Raw genomic sequence first — 22,737 nt, 5'->3', positions numbered from 1 at the left:
TAAGGGTTTGTTGGGCTCTCTGAACCTCAATGTGTTATACATATACTTGCTCTTTTAAAATTCTAATATTTTTCCCAAATATCCTTCAAAGCAGTTATCTTAGACTTCTGCCTTCTACTTGTTGTAGAAATCTAGCTTTCATACTTGTACATTAAATTAGTGACCATTTCAATTGATTCTTCTTTATAAGATAGGTTTTCAAACATCCTCAAAAATAAAGCTTGCCTCTAGTCTTGCTGTGATTTTTAAAGTGTGTGCATGAAATCTTAAAGAAAAATACATATGTACAAAATTCCATGTGCATATCAGATTCAGTTTTTCAGTGAATGCTCAACATTGTTTTTGTAAATGTTTTAAAAAAATAGAAATTTGGCCAAGTTACTATTCTCCTTTCCAGTCCTAAAAATGTCAATTTAAAGAAAAAAACTAATTTGGTCTGAAATGGAGTTAATGTCATATTTAAAAGTATATGTAAAAAATGTTTTGTTAACGTGCCTGTTCTATTTTAGGAAGATGTGGAAACAGGAGTCCACCTTGATCCTGCTACCAAGGAGGTTCAGTACAATCCCACTTATGATACCATGTTTGCACCTGAGGTAAGATATTAGACCAGAAATGTATTTGGCTTAAAGGGAAGAGGTTCCATTAATCTAATGTGAAATTCAAATAAGATGTATCTTCTTTTGGATGCTTGCTGGATTTAGGATTATAGTTTGGGCAAACTGAGAAAAGATAATATAGAGGTGTGATGGTGGTGCTTTTATATGCTTGAATTTTAATATTCTTCTGCATAAAGCTGTTCTGAGAGAAGCTTCTTGAAGTGTTCATCAAATTCAGAGCTACAAAAATTAAAAATCAAGCTTGGAAGATCGCATAAAAGTATTCAGTAAAACAGATAAACTGCATGAAAATGGTTTGTTACTATTTTCACATTTTCACTATGTACTCAGCGTGCTACTTAGATCAAAATGAATGGTTGTAAGATGACTTGTGGCTACATGGCTTATAAGAAGAGAATTCAAAATTAAAATCTAAGTACTATCAATAGAACTCTATTCACGTCAATGATATTTAAGTATTTTAGTAACCGATGTTATTCTAAATGTACATAGTGCAAAACCATTTGCACTGAAGTTGGTCAGCCTGGTGCAGTGTGAACCACTTGCTATTTTAATTTAACTGACAGGCTAGCTGAAAGAATAAAAATAACTGTTCAAGCACTTAACTTTTCTCAGTATTTGACTTCTTTGTACAGTTTGTCTAGTGTTAGATCGGGGTTAGCGTTCCAGACAGACAGAGGCTGGTTAGTTCCATAAATTGTTCATGCTGTCTAAGGTGACCCTGTGTCAATATGAAATTCTTACATTCATTGTGCTTTATGTTTAAAAAAACCTTTTGTGGAACCACAAAAACAGGCCTTTTCAAAGCAAATTTACATTTTTGCAACTTTAGACAGGCCATATCAAACCCATAAGATATGTGAGCAAAATACTGGTTTCAGGCTTAGCATAGTGGTGAGCAAACTTACCGTGGTGTTAAAAATGTTTCAGTTAGGAAAACCTAATGTGGGACAGTCAGGTGTCTGTGAACTTGATTGACAAGTACAGTTGTTATAATTAAATTCAGTTTGATATTAGTCTCAGCATATTGTATTTATTTGCACTCACTGTTCAGATACCTTCTTTCCCTTATCCATGCTAAGATCTGGAAGACTTTGGGCATTTGTCGTCTTGCAAGAAGGCAAGGCAGGGTTTCATAACTGCTTTTTCTGCAATAATGCAGCAAGTCCCCTAACAGCTTTTTACGTGCACAAAACTGGTGTTGGCCGTGTAATTTCTGTATTAAATAAAGATTTTTGTAGGACTTGATTTCTCCTTCTCCCGCTTACAAGAGATAATATACTATTGTCTTTTCTTTTGAATATGCTTGTATTGATCGCATACTGAATGGGAGTCTTTTGTGTCGAGTAATTGCTATTGATTTGTCCTCCCTACCAGTAATATAGGTTAGAAAGTTCAACCATGAAACTAGCTGTTCAAAGCAATAACAGACTAGGAAGTTTATTTGGTAGTCATAAAGAAAAAGAAAGCTGAAGTCGCTTTGTATTACCATTTTTGAAACACAAACCATTCTTTCTCACTTGCTCTTTCTCTTTTATACCTATATATGTGTGCATTATTTTATTAAATTAGTAATTCTGATATACTTTCTTTTAACATTATTGATGTAGTTTGGACCAGAAAACCCATTTAGGACTCAGCAAATGGCTGCACCTAGAAATATGCTTTCTGGATATGCAGAACCAGCTCACATCAATGATTTCATGTTTGAACAGCAAAGAAGAACATTTGCAACCTATGGTAAGTTCTTAACAGTGAAATTCACCTCCGCTTTTATTATGCCCAGGTTTGACAAAATAAGCTGTTCTGTATAGAACAGTTAATAGGACTTCAAGTTCTATAAATGGCCGTTTAGCAGTGTTAATAAAATGGGGAAAAGCCTTTGAGAATCTGTACAGCTGTAGGTCATAGTATTTATTTGGGAAATCTCATTTGGTAATTCCCTCTGAAACTTTAATCAAATATATGAGCTCCTACCAAACCACTTTTAATTAAGGCTTCTATTAGTTGTGTCAGTGTAGAAGACAAAAAATCAAAATCTCACACTGTAATATAACAAATAACTGTAGGTTTGTTATGCAAATCGATTCTTTCATGTGATTCTAACTAAAGGTAACTCTCAGCTAAAAGAAAGTGCCTTTCTGAAGTATCAGGTTCTTCACAGAAGTTGCCTCTGTAGATACATGTTGAATGAATGGGAGTCACAGAAAGTGGGAGTACCTCTGCCAAAAATACTGTATGTCACTGAAGCATGCAGCCTCAGAAGAAGCCTTATGAGAAGTTTTAAGCATTTGCTAGAGCTTTTTCTTTCCCCAGAGGTGTGTCTCCATAAGGGTAATTATTATAATTGCGTCTTTTTTATCTCAGAAAAACTTCGCTTATAGTTGCGTTTGAAAAATGAAACATTTGAGTTTTGGGGAGACTTGCATTTCAAACAAACGTACTATGGATTCTAAGAAAAATGGGTTTTCTTATAAAGAAAATGTGGAAAGACTATGGTTTCTAAGAATTCTTTGGGATATGTTTGAGAGAATGAAACCACCATGTATTGACATATAACACTGGTTAATTTTTCTCATGTGTTTCACTGTAAGCCTTGTGCATGCGCTCTCTTTTTCATCGCTTTATAACCTCCAAATTCAGTCTGCTGTGCAAATTCTGATACTATCTGTGCAAATTATAAAGTGTCTCTGTGCTCAACTTTTTGCACAGCAGACTTGCAACTTTCTTTTTTATCCATAATTACATTCAAAAGACCACTCCCTCACATTGTCATACCTCAGAATCACCTCCCCACACACGATTCCCCTTAACTGCATTAGGGCTGTATGCATGCATGAATTCACTTGGTGCATTCCGTAATGGAAGAGGTTGGGACTTTATTACTAACATCTTTATTGCTAACACTTGGGAGGCAGGTATTACACTGAAACCTGGATGAAAAATTACCTAAAATCTGAGACTTTAACATCCTCAATTTTTCTTCAGGTTTGATTAAAGGTTTTCTTGTAAATGTTACACTTTGAAGTGGGTTTAAGATGGGTTTTTCTTTTACACAGTTTTAGCTAATAGGTACTTCTCACTGAGCTGCCAGGGCATGGAATATCATCAGCAAAATATAGATATTAAGAAATGGATGTTTAGTTTCATGGCATAACTGTAACTTCTCTGCAATTTTAATATTAGAACTTGACAGACAATGTGGGTCTAGGAGCCTATTCGGGATCCGAATAGACAGGTTGGTTTTATTCAGTGAAATTATATGTTGCACTCTGTGTGTTGTGCGCTGTTTGTTGTTTTTTTCTTTTTGTGAGGGCATTAGATATATATTGGAAAGAAGGGTCTGCGGGCAAATAGTGTTTGATTTTTTTGTTTGCAACATTTAGTTTGAGGGAAGGTAGAACTATTCCTCAAAGCCTACTCAAAGCTTCTGCTGCTGGTTTATATCATCAATGTGCAGTAACTGCCTTAAATACTGTATCACAAGAGAGTATGAAAATGTATTTTCAAGACTGAGAATATTGGCAACTGCAATTATCACATTTAGCTTTCTAGAAGTGTTCAGTAGATAATGATCTGGATACAGTAAGAATGGAGCTATGAAAAGGCTGTACTAGGCAGTTTAAACTGCAAGAACAGCTCTGAGAAGCTGAAGTTCAACCTAGAAGATGCAGCAGATGAGCATGATTCTTACTAGCTAGCTAGTAAGTCTGTTGTGAGCTGTTAAAAGCAGCATTCATTTAAGTTGTCAAAAAGTTGTCTGTTAAAAAATTCAATATTCTCTTTTTCATTTTGGAAGGAAATGATAAATATCTTCTTGGAAAAGACCAACAAGTATAAAAGTACAAATATAATTGCTAGGCATAAATCTAATTCATATGTGTTTTCAATGGCTAATTAAGTTTTAGCATATTGGAAGAACAGAAAGTTGATCTCTTAATTGAAAGCTGCAGATCTTGAGACCTTTGGCCACAGTTAGGCTGTTTAGCTGCATTATGCTATGGTAGGAGGTCTCAAACAAATCTGCAGTGGCTAGCATTTTGATAACCAGTAACTATAAATGAAGATCAAGTGTGATACAAGAGAGAAAGGTTAGTAACAGAGATCGTGTATCCAAAATAGCTTAACTGCTGCAGAGCCTCTGCACCTTCAAATGGAAATTTGTCTTGTTTCAAAAGAAAAAAAGAAAATAAAATTTCTATATATCATCTTAAAAATTAATACATATTCAATTAGAAATCTATATATTAATCACAAACAAAACCCAGCTATTTTTGTTGGACAAAGTCTTTCCCATCTATTTCTCTTGCAGTAAGTATTTTCTGTCAAAAGTACTCTTTCTGTCTGATGCTTGGATAGATCAGAACATCCATGCTGGAGCTGACTGAGGGTCATCCTAGGCCTAGGCAAGTGGGCAGCAATGGATGCCTAAGGAGAAATAGAAGAACGACACAAATAATGATATGTCTGAGTATTTTTCCAATAGGCAGTCTCTTGGCCAGGGGCAATGTCTCTATATTTATTCACTTTCATTGAATCTGTTTTTTCTTTGACAAATTTGTCTAGTTGCTTCTTGATCCCCATAAATTTTCTGCAGCTTATCAGCACCTTGTGTGAAGAAGTACCTCTGTTTCGAATTTATTGAACTTGCAGCCTTCTAGTTTCACTTGATATCCCCAAATCTGTTATGTTGGAAGAAACAAGAAGCAATCATTTCTTATTCACCATTTCTGTGTTGTTTGTTATTTTATAGCTCTCAGCCATAGGTTCATTTCTGTCATCTTTTTTCCACCTGAAAAGCTCTTGGTCAATTTTATTATTCCTTTGGTGAAGCCTTTCCATGCCTCTGGGTGTGCTTGTCTGTGCTAGTTCTACTATCTCATTCTCACGATGAAGAGCACAGCTGTACACAGTATTTAGCATGAAATCTCCCCATGAATCTCTTCTGTGGCTTTATTATTTGATGAAGAGGGAGGCTAGGAATTAAGGTCCTAGGAATTCTGAAGTCTAGATACATTTTTCTTTACCACCTTGAATAACTTGGTGTCATCTAGTTGCTCCCTTTTTCCAGATCATTTATCAGTATGTTGCACAGCATGAGCTTAAGCACGGATCCACCAGTGACTTTCCTGCACTGTTGAAACCAACCACTGTTTTACTATCTTTTAATAAATTAACCATGTGAAGACCTCTGTGTTACACTGGGCAACTTAGGGTGTTTTTGTTTGTTTGTCTCTTTTTTGTTTGTTTGTTTGTTTTTGAGGCATTCAATGTCAACCAGGTTTCCATCATCCATGTGATTCTTGTCTCACAAATATTCTGGAGTTTTTGTCATTAAGTTCCCTGTAGAGGAAGCTGTGTTGGCTGTTCTGCTGCAATATATAATGCTTATCCAAGAGCCTACTAATTGTTTTATTATAGTTTCTACTGCATTATCCATGCAAATGTCGAGCTGGTTGACCTGCAGTTCCCCAGATCTCCTCTGAAGCATCTCTTAAAAGTTGGCATCACATTTGATATGTTCTATTTCTGTCATACTGAGGTGATATTAGGCAAGAGTTTATGCACTGCGGTTCAGCTTTAGTTCTCTTGGGTGAATACCATCTGGTCCTGGTGATTTGATCCCATTCATCTGTCTATTTGTTTAGTCTCCTGATATTTCACTTTGAGACAGATATTTTGTCATGTTACCCATAACGAAAGGTTCTAGCACAGGAGCATCCCCAAGCTCCTCCATAATGAACATGTGTTTAAGAAAAATCCCTTTTTTATTTGCTACGTTGCTGTCTTTTCTGAGCACTCTTTTCATTCCTTGATCATCTATTGGCCTTACATCCTGTCTGGCATGCTTTCTGCTCCTGAGGCTTTTGACAAAAGGTTAATGTGTTACTTTTCATACCTTATGTGATTTGATCCTCGCTTTTTGGGTTGTGTGTTTTGGGGGTTTTTTGACTGCTTTGTTGTAGATTTTACTTTCAGTCTGCCAGGGTTTGATTCTTTGTATTTTCCATACTTGGATGCAACTTCAGCTCTGTGAAGAATACTTCCCTATTTCTAATGGCTTCTCTTTACATGCTGTTCAGCTGTGCTTACTTCCTTCTGGTCTCTTTAAAGTCGTCTTTTGATAGCTGGCAGGCAGTAGTTCTTTTTCTCCAACATAGTGTCTTTATTTAAAGTGTCCCTGCTTTCAGAAAAGGCTTTGCCCTTTGTTACTTACTTTCCACTCTTTTTAAAATCTTCCTCGTTTTATATAGCCCTCCTGTTTTGATATTATGATGATTGTAGTAAATGTTTTTGTCTTTACTTCCTCAAAAATGTTGATTCGTACTATATTATAGTCACTATTAACGTGTGACCTTAATAGAAATATCTTAAATCAGATTTTCCTCAATGCTCAATTGTTTCTTTTCTTGTGAATCTCTAACGTGACTGCTTTGTGGGGCAGGTATGTTGTCTAAGAATGCTGTTTTCGTCACATCTTGATGCAAGACTTGCACAATCTGCTACAAGGAGGTGACTAAAATATCTCATTATTACTATGCTTCTTTCCGTAGCACCTCTCTAATCTCCTTTACCGTTTCATGCTTTTTGCTTCCTTTCTGGCTGAGCAGTAGTAACAGAGTACTGGCAACTGTACTTTCCCCTACTTACATCTGGAATTTCAATCCAAAGGATTCTCTAATGCTTGTTAACACTATTAACTTGTTATTCTGATTTGTCTATAAGCTTTCCTTAGCATGTTTTTCCCCATTGGCTTCACCATTTACTTCCATATGCTTTCTACCTGGTGACAGAGTCTGATTTCTTTCCAATTATGTCAATATTATCTTACAAATTATGTTAGTTTCTTAATTTAAAGCATGATATTCAAATTTCACTATATAGTATTTTTAACTTTTACCATTTTTATATGCATGTTTGGGTTTTCTGTTTCTCTACTCTCAATTTAAATGGGACTCTGTGCTTATTGCTCTCACTGTTATCTGAATCTTCAAATTTCTGTGCTATCTTTTGCTTGAGGATATGACATTTTTAGGATGGAGTGTCATTCCAAATTGCTTATTTTTCTTTAATTGTTGTCTTTGCAAAACTGTTTAATCAAGAAGCACTCTTTGAACCTTCTGTGTACCAGCAGCCTTTTTAATCTAGACAAAACCTACCCATTTTGCAAAGGCACCCTTTATTCCAGAAGTTTGGAGTTGACACAAGCATTGCAGAGGTTTTCAAGAGTGTGCTTAAAGATCTGCAGCTCCTCTTTGCAGCAGACAATCTGTTGAGAACAAGCTGCCCTTCCAGATTGTATTTTCTACAAATTCAAAAATACCTTAGCTGTAATTGAGTCACTGTGGTACTGTCTGTCTGGTCACAGAAACTGAAGAAGTGTTGAATGCAGACCTCAGCTCTCTGAGATCAACCAGACTTCAGCTTCCTTATCGCAAATGTCTCTGATACCAGCACTAGAAGTAGTCAGAGATCTACTACTGTTTCTTTATTCTTTGTCTAGGATACAAAATATTGTAGTTCAGGCCTATAATATATAAAAGGAGAAGCCAAATCTTAGACGGGTCTGCTGGTTCTCCATTTTTTTTCTTAATGGTGGACCTTAAACTGTTGTTTTGTTTTGTTTTAACTCTGGAAGATGTTGTGAACCCTTGTATTCTGAATACAAACCTGCTTTTCTTGTTGTCTTCCACTCCCTAGAAGTAGTCAAGGGACACACAGATCCTGTATCCATAGACAACACCTTGAAAACCAGTCACCTAGTCAAATCTCCAAGTTGTCAGGATTATTTCAAGATTGTTCCTGATGCGCTTGTGCACTTTCCTGCCCTATTTTTATACCATGTACCTAAATACTCTATATGTGATTTTTTCACTAGAATGATGGTTAAGATTTTATTGATACCACCCTGAAACTTCTTTGCTGCATACTCAAACTACTTCTCATATTCCCTTCATCAGCCCAATCAAACCATGAATCATTGTTGCTTTAGTATTTTGCATATTGAAAACTACCTTTGGGTCCATCCATTTCCCTCCTGCTGTCCTTCCTCAGCTCTTTAAACTGAAGAACATGTTTTTTTCAGTCTTCTCTTCTATGTGCCCTCCCCCAAACATTTTATCTTTCTTGTCACTCTCAATTTTTTCTCTAGATTTTTTTTTTAATACATTGCCTAAAACTGGACACAGTATTCTGGACTGGGCCTTTCTAGCACTGTTCAATGTTTCACATAGTTTTTCCTTTTTTAAAAAATCTCAGATTTCTCTTTTCCTTTTTTTCCCAACAGTGTCAAATTGACTTGCTAAGTTTATAATCAACTACTACCCTTGCCACCTTCCCCCCCACCACCACCTAATCAGTTATTTCCTTTTTTTGGTATTTGTCATTCAGTTTCCCTTCGCTTAAGTGAAACACTTCACACTTATCTTTGTCAGCTGCAAGTTTTACAGATACGTGATTCTTTGTTGATGGCATAATCCATGAAAATATTGAATAAAACAGTCCAGGCGGACCACTGTATAATCCTGTGTGAGATGCTCTCCCAGTTTGCTGGAAAGCCGTTGCTAATTACTCTGAGAGTCTTTTTGTTGGTTGGTTGTTTCTAATCAGCATTGCATCTGCAATCATACCCAGCTTTGAATCCATGGATGTAAGGCAATCTCACAAGGCAATCTCCTTATATCATTACAGCTATTAAAGAGAAGGCTATCTCTCTAGAAAAACAAGTTTTTCTCTACAAGCCGCCATGCTATAAATGGCTAAAAGCCGAACTGGCATTATTTTTCTTGTATTGTAGTCCTTGGAGCATGGCTTAAAAGACCAGGAAATCCTAAAATGTAAACATTTACTCTTCTGTATCTGCACCCTCGGCAGAAGCAGCCTCTTTCCTCGAAAATACCTTTTTGAGCTCTGTTCCGAACAAAAGCAGTATGCTCTTCTTAATTATGTGTGCATATATAGACTTCCAGTGTAAAGGGGAATTACGGATTATTTTTTATATGCTGCACATAAACTGTTTGTTCATGAATATGGTAGAAAAATCATTTTATATGTATTTCAGCCTTAATACTCATGCCAGAAGTGGACTGCTCTTCTGCAAATGCTTCATTCATGCACCATTATAGTATTTTAAGATCTCTCTTTCACAAGATATTAATGTCTTATTAAATAATAAACAGTCTTCTGTCCATGAATCTCAAAGATCTTTATGAATATTGAGGACCTTGGCTATAACAGGATTAGTTCATCTCTAAAACTGATGTTCTAGAGCTTAAAATGACACTGTTGAGTTGGAAATTATGCTTCTGATTTTTTTTTTTTTCCCCCCCACCTACTCATGTTACATGCAACAGCTACAGTCACTATTGCTTCTCACAGTTGTAGACATTTTCTTTTCAGATTACTTTGATTCTCCTGGGAGGCCAGTTCAGTCAGGATCAGTTAGTCCAGCTGTATTGTTTCCTATACCTGAGCTACCTTGAGTCTCTTCACACTGCGTTTCACAGTTCGATGTAACCTGTTTTGATTAGCTGTCGTTCTCGAATGTGCATCAAAGTTCTGATTATTCAACCAACCCTTTTCAGATGTGTTGAAGTTATGGGTGTAGGTGGAATTGTACCTTTCCTTGCTAGAATATAGCATGAAGTCTCTACCTCCTAAATAAAACTGAAGGAGACGTAGGAGTCAGGGCACATTACATGGGATACCAGCTGAGCAGGATAAAAGCAAACTGTCTTTTGCAGCTGCGTTTAGGAGTCTCAGCCAGAGAAGAAAAGATTCTCTTTCACATACCACGAGAAAGTAGAAATTGTTCCGAGCCTTTCTATGAGCATGATGCTGGACCAAATTCAATCCAGCTATAAGAAGTCTCAGCTTCCATGGGAAGCTGTACTTGGCCCAGGGGCTCTATTCATTAGAATACTGTCCCTCTTTTACAAGTACCAAGCAAATAGAGTCCTAGGGACTGTGTCAATACAGTTGGAGGACAAATAAACCACTGTATTGATTTTGACATAAATCCAAAGTAATATCCCTTTGTTGTTAACAGAAACCTTGTAGTTTGGAAAAAGAACTCACTGAAATACTGGCTTCATAAAAGCAGGCAGTTAAATTAGTGAAAGTCTATTTGCAGTGTCTGTCAGTTTGGTTATCCATGAAAGTAAATCTTAATAATAATCTAGAATAAGTTTTTTGTTGTTTGGTTTAAGTATACTGGGAATTTATATTTCTTAAGTAGGTATTGTTATACTGTCTCTATATCATATTCACGGAGCATCTGGATGTATGTTTTTCTGCAAATGGGTCTTATTGGGATTAATGCTCCAAGCAAAGATTTTGGCTCTCAACCAGAGTTGATCTGCAGGTGGAGTGATCCTTCCTCTGGGAATGTAAGGTCTTGCCTTGTTCTTGCCTTGGCTTTTCTAGTAGTTTCAATATTTTTTTTCCAGCACCTAACTATAAATGAACTGGGCCACCTACCAGGACAGCAGTCTTTTGTGAGAAATGGTTGAGGAAATGATGGTTTCTGGCTGTTGGGATAATGGTGTTAGGTTCCCAACTTGTCTGCATCTGAGTGCTTTTATGGAGCAGTAGTGTCCCGGGTGGGATGGGGAATCTCCCAAGGTTCATGATTCTCTCTGTGAATCAACAAAAATACAGAAGTTTGATGTAGGCTGTAGGATTTCTTTGACTGTGTGTGTGATTACTTTGACTGGTGGCTGGATATCTTTGTCCCTTTTTTCTTTTTGTTTTGTTTTGGTACAGAGAAATTCTCATTGGGTCCTCAAAGGGCATTTTGTCATTTGAATAATATCTAATAAAAATTGTTGATATGTCCACCAGGGTGCACTCTTTCCCAAAAAAAAAGCCATGGTGGTCAGTAGCTGTTCAGTGCACCTGTTCCGTGGAAACGGGATGAATTATTTGTCTGTCTTGCTCTTGTCAGATCATGCTATCCACTTCAGGAGGAATGGAGAGGGACTATAAGACATGCATATTAAAATGAGAACCTCAGTATCAAATATTGTGAATATCCTGAATATCTATGAAATGCTGAAACATTTTATAAATTATTTATAAGATCATGCAGCAGGTTTTCTTTTAACAAGACTCAATAGCAGTAATCAGGAAATGACAGCACAACTACTTAATTCTTTTAAAAATTAAAGGCCATTGCAGCTTCTTCCGGTACCATCCCAGTTAGTTAAAGCAACTGCTTTCAAACTGAGGGAACAAACTTTTCCAGCTTTGTCGGAAGCAGAATAATTTCTGCAGAGGAGGCAGAATATGCGCAAAGCTCTAGGAAACTCCATTTGCTTTTATTTCTTTTTCCCACCTCTATCCTCTTCTTTGGTTGCCATGATACCCAGGACCGCTGGAGATGGGTAACACTTGCTTTGGCCCAGCAGAGGTGGTGGGAGAGGGCAGGGGGACTGCGAGGCCAGAGGCTGCTGCTGAAGCCGGAGCAGTAGCAATGGGCTGGTTTACGCCTGAGTTATTGGCTTACCAAACCAGGGAACTCAAACTCGAACTGAAGCAGGGCCTGTTCCACACTAATCTTCCATTTTTGAGTGAGGCTTTTTTTAGGCCATGTTAGAACAAGAGTAGGTTGCTCTAACATTTCAAAATGTACCGTTTGCATTGCAGCAAACCAGGTTGAAGCACATGTTGAACAGGGTGTTGGGCAAGAGGCCTCCTGAGGTCCCCTGCCCACCTGAAAGATTCTGTGATTCTGTGACAAGTAGATGGTTTTCAGACTACCTACCCTTCCTCATCCCTAGCTTCTTGGGAGCCAACAGGAAAAAAAATTTCATTAAGTGTAGAGGAGAAAGTAATAAAAGACATACAAAAGTAAAAAAAAAAAAATTTTTTTTTGAAATAACAATATTTTATTTCTCCTTTTGTTCTAGGTTATGCATTAGATCCCTCTATAGATAACCCTGAAGTTGCTACCAAATACATTGGTTCTGTAGAAGAAGCTGAAAAAAATCAAGGTAATTAATTCAGAATTTCATATAAGTGATTTGCAACTGACGACTATTTCCGATACTTCTTCACTTAAAAACTGAATAGGTATTAGCAAAGGAAGGAAATGCTGAAACTTCTGGTAATCATGCGCTTCTGAAGAGACAAAAAATGAAAATGTGTTGCAATTATAATGTTAAGAGGGAAGACAGATACCGAAAGGCTTTGTTTTTCTGTAAGAGTGAATGTTTCAGGCTATCTTTGTGTCAAATTGCAAATGAGGATTTGCAGTTGGAACCTAGCATGTGTCCATTACATGAATAGAATTGATCGGTATGTTTGGAACAGAGCTTTTTGGTCCTCCTAAATTCTGTCTTGGCTAAAGTTATCCTGTGTCTATATTACAGTACGTGTATGTTAGACTAATTGCCTGAACTATACTATTCAGCAGTGTGAAGCAAACTGATCACTCTGTGTACCACCCCTGGCACTCCTTTGGGGATTTGCATGTTATCTCTACTTAGCAGAGTTGAGCCGTTTGGGTTATTTGGAAAGGAAAAACCACTGGAAGGTTGCCAAATGGTAAAGGCATAGCATACCACTAAGAGGGCTGGCTGCCAGAGGCAAAGGGGTTTGTAATTAATACTTTGATACAAGATACTTAACACTCAAAGTGTCTTGTTTACTTTGGAAAATTGTACCTGTGTAAACTTTACAGCTGGTTATGCTTTCTCTTGGACATGTTTGTTCTAACATTTTATTAGCATGTGTATATGAAGGTTCTTTATCTGTGTTCTTGGACAATGAACATGCACAAGGTTATTTCACTCTTTTCTAAGTAAAATAAAGAAAATAGACTTATTTTGGTATAGCAACTACATTAGAAAGAAATGGCTACAGTTAAATTATTTAAAAAATAAAAAGTAAACTTGCTGGCATTGGGATTCTGTTCATTTATTTTAAGAAGATTCTTGACTTTGTAATTTACCATCCCTCAATATGATTATTGCTTTTACTTTTACATTGCCTATTTCCCTCTTGTTTATACGGAACTCTTTTTGGCTCCTTTGTACTAAATAAGTATTTCTGATGCTGTAGGAAAGCGTTGTTTGAAAACTGCATGTAATTGTATGTGCAATTCATTGCTTTAACAACTCTTAACTTTTTGATTTTTCTCACGTATCTTTCTTGTTTAATGTTTTTGACAAATGAAATTCTGAGAGCACAGCCTTTGTGAAAAACTAGTATTATATGAAAGAACAAGATAATGGTTGGATGCAGATGACTGATTTCTAAATTAAAATCCACAGAAGTAGTCATTGGGTGTTTGATTTGGTGGTGGTGAGAGGGAGTTGTTTTGTTTTGTTTTTTAGGAAATTCAGAGCAGGGAAGGGATCAGAAGTCAGTTGACTGGACTCTCAAACTTAGCAATGTTTAGTGTATGAAAACTGATTTATTCATACAGTCTGCAGCCTTACTGTTAAAAATGCATGGGCACATGCATGCTTAAATACTCTGACAAGTCATGACACAGAGTTTAAGTGGTTCCTCTTGTTACTGTAGATAGCTAGCAGTGTTATAATTAGACAAGTTAGCAACGCTTTGGCCCCTAGATGCTTTTTCCATTTTGGGGTGTGTGTGTGTGTGTGTTTTGGAGGGGATGGTGGTGGTTGTTTTTGTTTTAAACAGAGTATGATGTGACCTGTTAAGTTGTAGTGTGTGTTGGCAGATAGGCAGTGTGTTGTTTCTTTCTTCAGGTTTAACAGTGTTCGAAACAGGACAGAGGAAAATAGAAAAAAGGAAGAAATTCAAAGAGAATGATGCATCTAACATTGATGGTTTCCTGGGACCATGGGCAAAATACGTTGATGAAAAAGAAGTAGCCAAACCCTCAGAAGTAAGTGCTACTTTAATACAATAGATAGGAATTGTTAGTACGTTGCAGTGCAATGATATATAATGTGGTAGTAGCAGAGGTCCAGCTGTGTAAGTAACTTTTCTCAATCAGGTCCATGCTATGCTTTAGGGTAGTAGAAACATTTCAGGTGATATGTTTGAATAAGATGTTCTGAATATTCTCTATTCAATTATTTGCAAGACTGCTTCAAAACAGAATGGATTGTGTGTATGTATAGCATGTAGAGTCCGATAAGTTATTTATGAACAGATGTACCTTGAAAAGAAGTGCAAATAAAAGTTTTTTCAAAAAAAAAAAAAAAAAAATTCCAACCAACACATGTCCTTTTTCAGTCAGCAGTGCTTAGCTGTAGTCAATGAATAAGAAGATAGTGTCTAATATTTTTTGGTGTACATAGCTTTTCAAACTGTTCTGGTTTTGATAAAGATACTTCTCTTTATTGTTTTTTTTTCCTTTGTAAACAGAAATATTTCTAATCCTATTTAGCAAATAAATATATTCTTAATAATAAGTAAATGTTGGTTCAGTTCTGGATTTTGTTACATGATTCTAAATGTTGAATTTTTAAAAGTCAAGATCATGTTTTATTTTTCCAGGAAGAACAGAAAGAGTTGGATGAAATAACAGCTAAGAGGCAGAAGAGAGGAAAACTAGAAGATGATAAACCTGGAGAGGAGAAGACTATATTACATGGTAATGCCATCGTCCTGCCTGTTCTCATTTTCTTGCTCACTCTGTTTTCTTGCCTACTGTGTTAATTAGTAAGGATGGCAGACAGCCTCAGCGGTTTTGCTGAGGCACCTTGATGTTTCTATATTGGAGATAATATAGCACTCACAGGCATAAGCATAAAGGGTATGGAAAGAGATAATTGGGCTAATTCCACTTCATACTGTGAAGAGCAGTGTGGAAATGTCATCTTTAAGGGTACTGGTTTTATTTATTTATTTTTAATGTTACTAGACATGCTCACATAACCCTCTGCCATTTTACAGAACAAGAAGTTTTAGGTTATGACTTTGGCTTAGTCTCAGCTCCAGAGTTATTAGTTTTATGTGTTGGTACCCTCATCAGCAAGTAGTACTTGCTTATATATGTACAATTCAGAAAACTGCTTAGACTTTATGCTTCCTCAATGCTTAATGTAACTTCTTGCTGTCATACTGTGAAAAATAGCGTAGTCAAATAATAACCTGGTGGAAGCCTATAACCATATGGTCTCTTTAAAGAAAAAAATTGCTTGGGTCTCATCTAAGCAAGTAAAATAAAGTCATTTTGGGGGAACTTTCAACTTGCTGTGTGCAAAACAGTTCTGCCTTATATTGCTTGGGACAAATAGGTAAACTGAGTCTCTCTTGGTTAACTGCTTCCTACAGCCAGGTTCACACACACAAGTTGGAGTATCCTTTCTTATATGCATTAAATGGGAAGTGAATGAAAGATATGCATTAGTGACGTTAGTACTTCATTCTGTTTATATACAGCAGGTTGTGACAGTATTTATTGAACAGTGATGAGCACAACAAACTTGAAATTTTACCCATTGAGCTTCCTATAGAAAATAACTTCAAATTGTTTATTTTGTATCCAACTTTTCATGGTCCCTACCTGAAATTTCATGGTGAAAGCCCTTACAGGATAAACTTTAATCTTCTCAAACACAAACCTTCTGGAAATCTGTTAATATGGCATTTTGTGAACATGTCTAAACATTCAGTACTGTGTAAAAGGTCGCTTGTACAGCCATAACCGCTACAGCAATATCCCAGAAACTGAGAAATTATTTTGTCAGTGAGCAGCTTAATGTCAGCACTATCCAACACAAGTCTACTCTGAAATATCCCTTCCTAAGCGCACTTGTCTGACTGTCCAGTCACTTCTGTTAAATCTGTTTAAAGATCACGTGTTGGCTACTGCTGGCCAATGCTGTTTCACAGAGGGGGACTGGATCTTTTTCTTCTGTTTGTAGTTCAGTTGAGGTGACTGATACATTCCAACCAGCTCAATGCTGTGAAGTGCAAGCAAATGCCAGGGTTAGAGTTGCACATTATGATCCCTATGAAGTCAGTAGTGTTAGTATAAGCAAACCCTCATTGGCCTGAGGAACTCTTCTAGCTGTTGGATGCTGAGTAAGACTGGAGAGGAAGGGAAATTGTCATAATGTTCAGATTCCAAGCAGCGTTTGCTGAAATGACACTTAATTTGAGCCCAGCTGATGCCAAATAAAATTCCACATTTATGTCCTCTTAAGTGAATTTCATTTCTTTTTTGTTCCACTTCAGAGCAGAACATCTGTGTTGAGAAAAATCTTAATTGTATGGGGCAGTTCAGGCTTTTTAAAATTATGACCTCTTGAAATGCAGTCTCTTGGATTCTCAGAATTCTGTGTTTACCTTTTTAGTCAAGGAAATGTATGACTATCAGGGGAGATCTTATCTTCATGTCCCTCAAGACGTTGGAGTTAATCTCCGTTCTACAGTGCCACCTGAGAAATGTTATCTTCCAAAGAAACAAATCCATGTATGGTCTGGACATACAAAGGTAGGAAGTCTTGTCTGTGAGTATACATCATAAAAAAACATTTCATTTTGTCTCTAGGCTAGTAACTTTTATAAGACTGAAGTATCAATAGAGGGAAGAGATATCTTCTTGCTTCCAAATTATGCATGTAGTTGGTTGTGAATATGCCCATACAAGGCGTTTGCATACTCAAATGTGGTCTTGTTTGTTTATCTGCATATACTTTTACATGAACATAGTGACTTCTTGACGTCCTATAAGTAAGGAACGAATACTCTTCACTGACTTCTGTGGGATTTGGAGTTATTTTCTAAACTACCATTTGAATAAGCATAAGGTTAATTCTAGAGATCTCTGAAAATCACATCTGTATTGTAAAAGTGTTTAAGAGCTATTTTATATCAAAATGATATAAAAATGAAACTCGTGAAAAGTTCTATAGGCTTTGTGATTATACTGCAGCAGCATTATACAGTTCCCCAAATACAACTATCAACTTGAGAGGTCTGCCTTGTTATGTGTTCTCTTTGATGATATTACTTAATGTTTATGATATCTTCTTGTGCCAGAGCCTGCATCTATATATGTACTTTGGGTATTAGAACAGTGTTTCATTGATCAAGCTTGCAAAGTCCTGTACTTGACTTGATGTTTCTTTGTCTCTAAGTTCCGATATTGCTTCGGAGAATATGCTGGGCTTCAACAGACAGCTCCTTAATGCCAACCAAAAGTTGGAAGAAAGGAGGATAGTACAGGGAACACTTACCTTTTTCAGCTGAGTTTCAGCTCTGAATCCTTCTTTAAAGATTGCTGCATCAAAGAACTTGTAGCTTTCCAGAATAGCAGCTCCCTTCACAATCCTCTAGTCACTTCTGTGCTTATCATCCTATTAGGACAGATTGATACATAAAATAGCTTTTTCCTTCAAACAAGCAAGATAAATAAAAATATGGATGAGAAGAGCAGAAGGAAGACAAGCTGACAAGCCTAGAAAAGTTGGAGGAATATAAGGAGGCAACAACAGGGAGGATAAAGCACTCCACTCCAACCAGAGTGGGAGGAACTAGAAGGAGAATGAATAGAATAATTGACATGATATGGAAAGCAGCAACATCAGGCCATGAGTACTTGGCAGTTCTCTTCACTTCCTCTGCCAAGAGTACCCGAAATACAGATGGGAAGATGCTCTGTCCAGGGAGTCTATAAGTCACTAATAATGTATGTTGGAAGTAGAGCTGGCTAGAAATTATTTTCTGTAAGAAAACTTCCTCACCTAGCCCACCTGAACAAGTTTGATATACAGAAACTTCTGGCAGAAATGTCATTGAAGGAGTTTCTTGGGTCAGGCAGGAATAGTTTAGAAAGGAAAGAAGGACAGGGCATCAGCCCTAAAACAATCAGACAGGAACAGTGTCCTCTACCATTTAAGGCATTTGTTTTGAATTTGTTTCATTTTTGTTTCTCTTTTAACTGGAAGAATAGCACTCTCATTAGTTTCAGGAATACGGCAGCTCATCTGACTAAAAATAGAGATATATTGTAGTATTTGCAGGTTCAGAATCTGCAAAGTTACTGCCACTGGGGAAGCCTGAATTGGAAGTGGCCCCAGGGACTACTTAGATGCCCCAGTAGCACTGCTGCAGTGTTGGAATTTATATTTAAAAAACAAAACACAAGTTACTCAGAAAAGGTTGTACTGCAAAGAGCTAAAGTTCTCAGGAGAGAGATTTCTGTTATGTTGGTGTTTGGTCAAAGTGTCACCCTAACCCCCAGTTTGTATTTCTTGGTTGTGGTTGCCACAGTAATGGTGCGGGTATTGAAGGAAGGTATATTACAGCTGTTGAAGTGAATCAGTTTCTTCCCAATAGCAATTGTTCAAAATGCATCACTGTTTTTAAAATGGAATGTGGGTGGATTGTTTCTTTTTCAGATATGCTATCTATATATTTTATAAAGATAAGCTATAGGATTTGTTTATTTAAAAAATAAAATAAAGAAGGCGGCGAACTGAGGAAAATTGAAGATCTAGCTGTTCCACTCACTGTTTAATTATGTCCTTATTTACAGGGTGTCAGTGCAGTTAGATTGTTTCCTCTTTCTGGGCACATACTGTTGTCTTGCTCTATGGATTGCAAAATTAAAGTGAGTTGTTATTTTTATAATTTTATGTACATTTTTTAATATCATTTAATACAGACATTGCATTTAGAGCACATAAGTATTTGGTACTTCCACCATGTGCCTTTCTGTTTGTGTTGGCTTTTTCTTTTCTCACTTGATTTTTTTTATCTTTAGATTGCAAGTTCTTTGGAACAAAGACAGAAATAATGCCAAAGACTGTGGGTGTTAGAACAGCATTAATCATTTAGTAATAGCATTTAGGTCACAAGTCCCTGAGGTTACTGCCTGTGCTAGTGTAATAATTCATTTGGTATGAAACTTAGTTTTGCAGTTCACAGATGCTTCAGTAGATGCATATTGCTTTTATGAAGTAATCTTATTTTAGTCCAGCATACATTATATTGTAAATATATATATATAACGTGTAATATATATATAATTATAAATTTTATATATATAAAAAAAATGAGGGGGTTAACTAGCAAAATAAATACCTCACTGGCTTCAGAGTTGAAATTTGGTCTGACCTTTTTACTTTTATAGGGCTTTTTGTTCATAAGGTGACAGAGCACTCTTGTGAATATGTATCTTAGTTGTGATTAATCATTTTTAAGTGATGTCATATATGTTTGCGCTTGATTTCTTAAAAGATATTGTCATATATGTTTGAACTTAATTTCAGCATCATTAATATTTAACAATTGTTGCCTTTTCTTCCCCATCCTTTTTCTTTTTTTTTTTTCTTTATTCCAAGCTATGGGAGGTATATGGTGATCGAAGATGTCTACGAACATTTATTGGTAATAGTCTTTTTTAACTGAGCTTTTAATTTATATTTAAGACAACTTCATGGAAGAATATTACTTAGCTTATGATTTTTCTCATACAGAGGGCATGTAGGCATCTGAGACAAATGGTATCCAGTATGATCTGGGCAATAAGAATTGAAGAAGCTGCAAGGTTTCAGTGAACCTTTGTCATTATTCCACGTAACTTAATGGTGGTATAACAACACTTTAAGACCCTTAAAATGTTAGTGTACTGTATTAGTCAGTACTTTATACAAGACTCCTTTCCCTTCCCCGTGTCCTTAAGAAGTCACGTGTGAAATTAAATGACCCCATCTTCCTGTTCAGAATAACAGTCCTCTGTATTTATGCAGTAAGGGCATCTCATGGTCTATTGATCTCACTGTTTAACTAGGTGGTCTTTTCTGGGCTAGCTGAGTTTCTAGTGAAAAGGCGTCCACATTTTGTTTTGTTTGTTTGTTAAGTTCAGGTACAGTCTTTGTTCACATAACAGATGCCTTTTGCAGATGGTTGAGAGAGATGAATATGAACTTAGCAGCCTTTGCTGCAGAGCAAAAGCATCTGATTCTCCTTTTGAAATGGGAACGTTTCTAGAACAGTGTTTGAGTGAATATATGTTGAGTAACAACAAAGTCTTCTTTTACCTAATATTTCTGATGACAGCAGATGACAAAGATGATGGCTTAAAAAAAGGTCCTGTCTCAGTTTATCATCATGGTTTTTCTTTCTTGCAGGACACAGTAAAGCTGTTCGAGACATATCTTTTAATAATGCTGGCACTCAGTTTCTTAGTGCAGCATATGATCGCTACCTTAAACTCTGGGACACTGAAACAGGTAGGCTTGTATTAGTGCACGCTGTTATTTGGCACAATGTTTAAAAGTAACTACCGAGACCTCCTATCAGTCCTTCAAGTTGTTTCCAATTATCTTCAATATCCTCTTGTCATTCAGTGTTCAGGCTTTCATTACAGGAATACTGTTGGTTTTTTTTCCTAAATGTTTTGTTGCCTTCTGTAATGATGCAATTGACACTACTTCTGTATTTCTATTTATTTGAAAAGTCTCCGTTAATTATTTGTAATCCTAGAACAATTTTGAGTAAAAAGACAAATCAAACTTTACCAAATTAGTCAATTGCATGTTTTCATTTGTAAGCATAAAAATAAGTATTGAAATCACACTTTTGACCTAAATATGCTTAATCTGGAAGAATTTTTTTTTTTTTAATAAATTTCTTATTAAATTGAACAAAACCCTTAATGTTGCACTGTTATGGAAAAGTAGCAGGTTTGGGGGGTGCTGGAGCACAGCTGTCTTTCCTGCAAAGGACTTGTATAAATTCACTAAATGCTGAATGACTCTGGCAAGTGCACAAGCAGAAGAATTGAAAGTATTTTAAAATAACTTGTTGGATATAGAAGTGCGTTTTCTTAATCCTGCTGTTACATCGTTTGTAATAATTCAACAGTACAGATCACTTCAGCCTTTTTCTTGTGTGTATTTGCCATGTATATAAAGTTACACTTCATGTTAAATTATTTTTGCTTTTGGACTTGTCAGTAAGCAGCCACTCATCTCATAATTTTGAGCTATATGTTCTATGTTTACAGATCTGTCCAAAAATTTTTCTTCATTTACATTCTTTTCTGTGTAGGAAAATTTCTCCACAGGTTCAAGAAGAGTCTTTTCAAAGTAGTAATACTATAATAACTATTTCACTTACTGCAGCCTTACAAGCAGGTGTTGTTTGTACTAACTCAGGACTTAGCAGCAACAGTATGCTTACTCTATGTGAAATTACTTTTTACGTGTTCTTCATCTAAAAGGAGTTTTCTAGCTTTGTAGCTCCAAAGTTCATGTAGAAAGCTTTCTCTGTCTTTCTGTCAGGCTATATGTTTAATAGTAAGCTAAGGTATTACAGTGCTAAGGTATTACTCTGAGCCTGGGGCCAGCTAACATGGTCTGGCTACACCAATACCAGTTTAAATTAGCTTGGTCTCCATATGGTGACTATATCTAAACTACAAATTGGGAATGGTCCTTGCCCTGTGCTAACTCTTGAGCCCTGCCTGGGAACTGTTTGGGAAGAGTAGTCGTTTGTCCAGGCCAAAAGAAGAGAAGATTGAGTTCTGGTGCCTGGGGCTGTTACTGGGTGTTGCTTGGTTTACTAATATAGACACAGACTCAAAAAGACACAGACAGCATTTATGGAATAGCAAAGTGATTTCTGACCAGTAGCAATGGTAGATGTACTACTACTCAATATAGATAAGATGCACTATGTTTTGACCATTTTGCAAGTTAATTCTTTTCAAAATGCTTCTAGATGATGTTGGATGAAAAGTTGGCAATCACTGGTATTTTGCTTCACTAGTACTTCTGCTGTTACTATCAACAGTAGACTATATTTGACCAACTTATTCCATATAGACTTTTAGATCTTGCTGTTCTCTACAGTATTTCCACAACTTCCAGGAATGCATTAAGCGAAGTTTACTAATAGTTGTTGTGCATCTGTTCTGTCCTCTTCTCCGAGAGGAGAACAGCAGACAGGGGACTATAGGGAATTTTTGATTGAATAGATTAAATCTTTATCTTGGCAAAGAAGATAGATAAGTGTGGAAGTTTCTTTCACAGCCTAGAAAACAGTCTTCTGCTCAGAGAAGACTTCTCATTATTATAAAGAGCTCAATTTATCCAGGGAAAATAAGGTATCGGCCAGAGCCTTCACCCCATTATTTCAATGATCTTTCAGTTAACCTGAACTTGAAGAGCACTCCAAA

At 36.5% G+C, this 22,737-nt stretch overlaps 1 protein-coding gene across 4 annotated transcripts in view; it reads left to right on the top strand.

Moving 5' to 3' along the window:
* The window catches only part of CDC40 (cell division cycle 40), a 39,172-nt gene that overhangs the window by 6,803 nt on the left and 9,632 nt on the right, over nt 1–22,737 (top strand). For 3 of the 4 annotated variants that reach the window (XM_067293865.1, XM_067293863.1, XM_013948989.2), the window contains exons 2-10: nt 510–596; nt 2,231–2,360; nt 12,530–12,613; nt 14,342–14,481; nt 15,099–15,195; nt 16,904–17,043; nt 19,090–19,164; nt 19,898–19,943; nt 20,687–20,788. In XM_067293865.1, coding sequence (XP_067149966.1) covers nt 510–596; nt 2,231–2,360; nt 12,530–12,613; nt 14,342–14,481; nt 15,099–15,195; nt 16,904–17,043; nt 19,090–19,164; nt 19,898–19,943; nt 20,687–20,788 — 901 coding nt within the window. The remainder of the gene's footprint in view (nt 1–509; nt 597–2,230; nt 2,361–12,529; nt 12,614–14,341; nt 14,482–15,098; nt 15,196–16,903; nt 17,044–19,089; nt 19,165–19,897; nt 19,944–20,686; nt 20,789–22,737) is intronic. The other variant, XM_067293866.1, reaches the window with a different exon arrangement.

The sequence above is a fragment of the Apteryx mantelli genome, chromosome 3, assembly GCF_036417845.1.
Source record: "Apteryx mantelli isolate bAptMan1 chromosome 3, bAptMan1.hap1, whole genome shotgun sequence".
NCBI classification, from domain to species: Eukaryota; Metazoa; Chordata; class Aves; order Apterygiformes; family Apterygidae; genus Apteryx; species Apteryx mantelli.
Note: the sequence above shows the minus strand (reverse complement) of the source record. Positions and strands in the feature narration are given on the sequence as shown.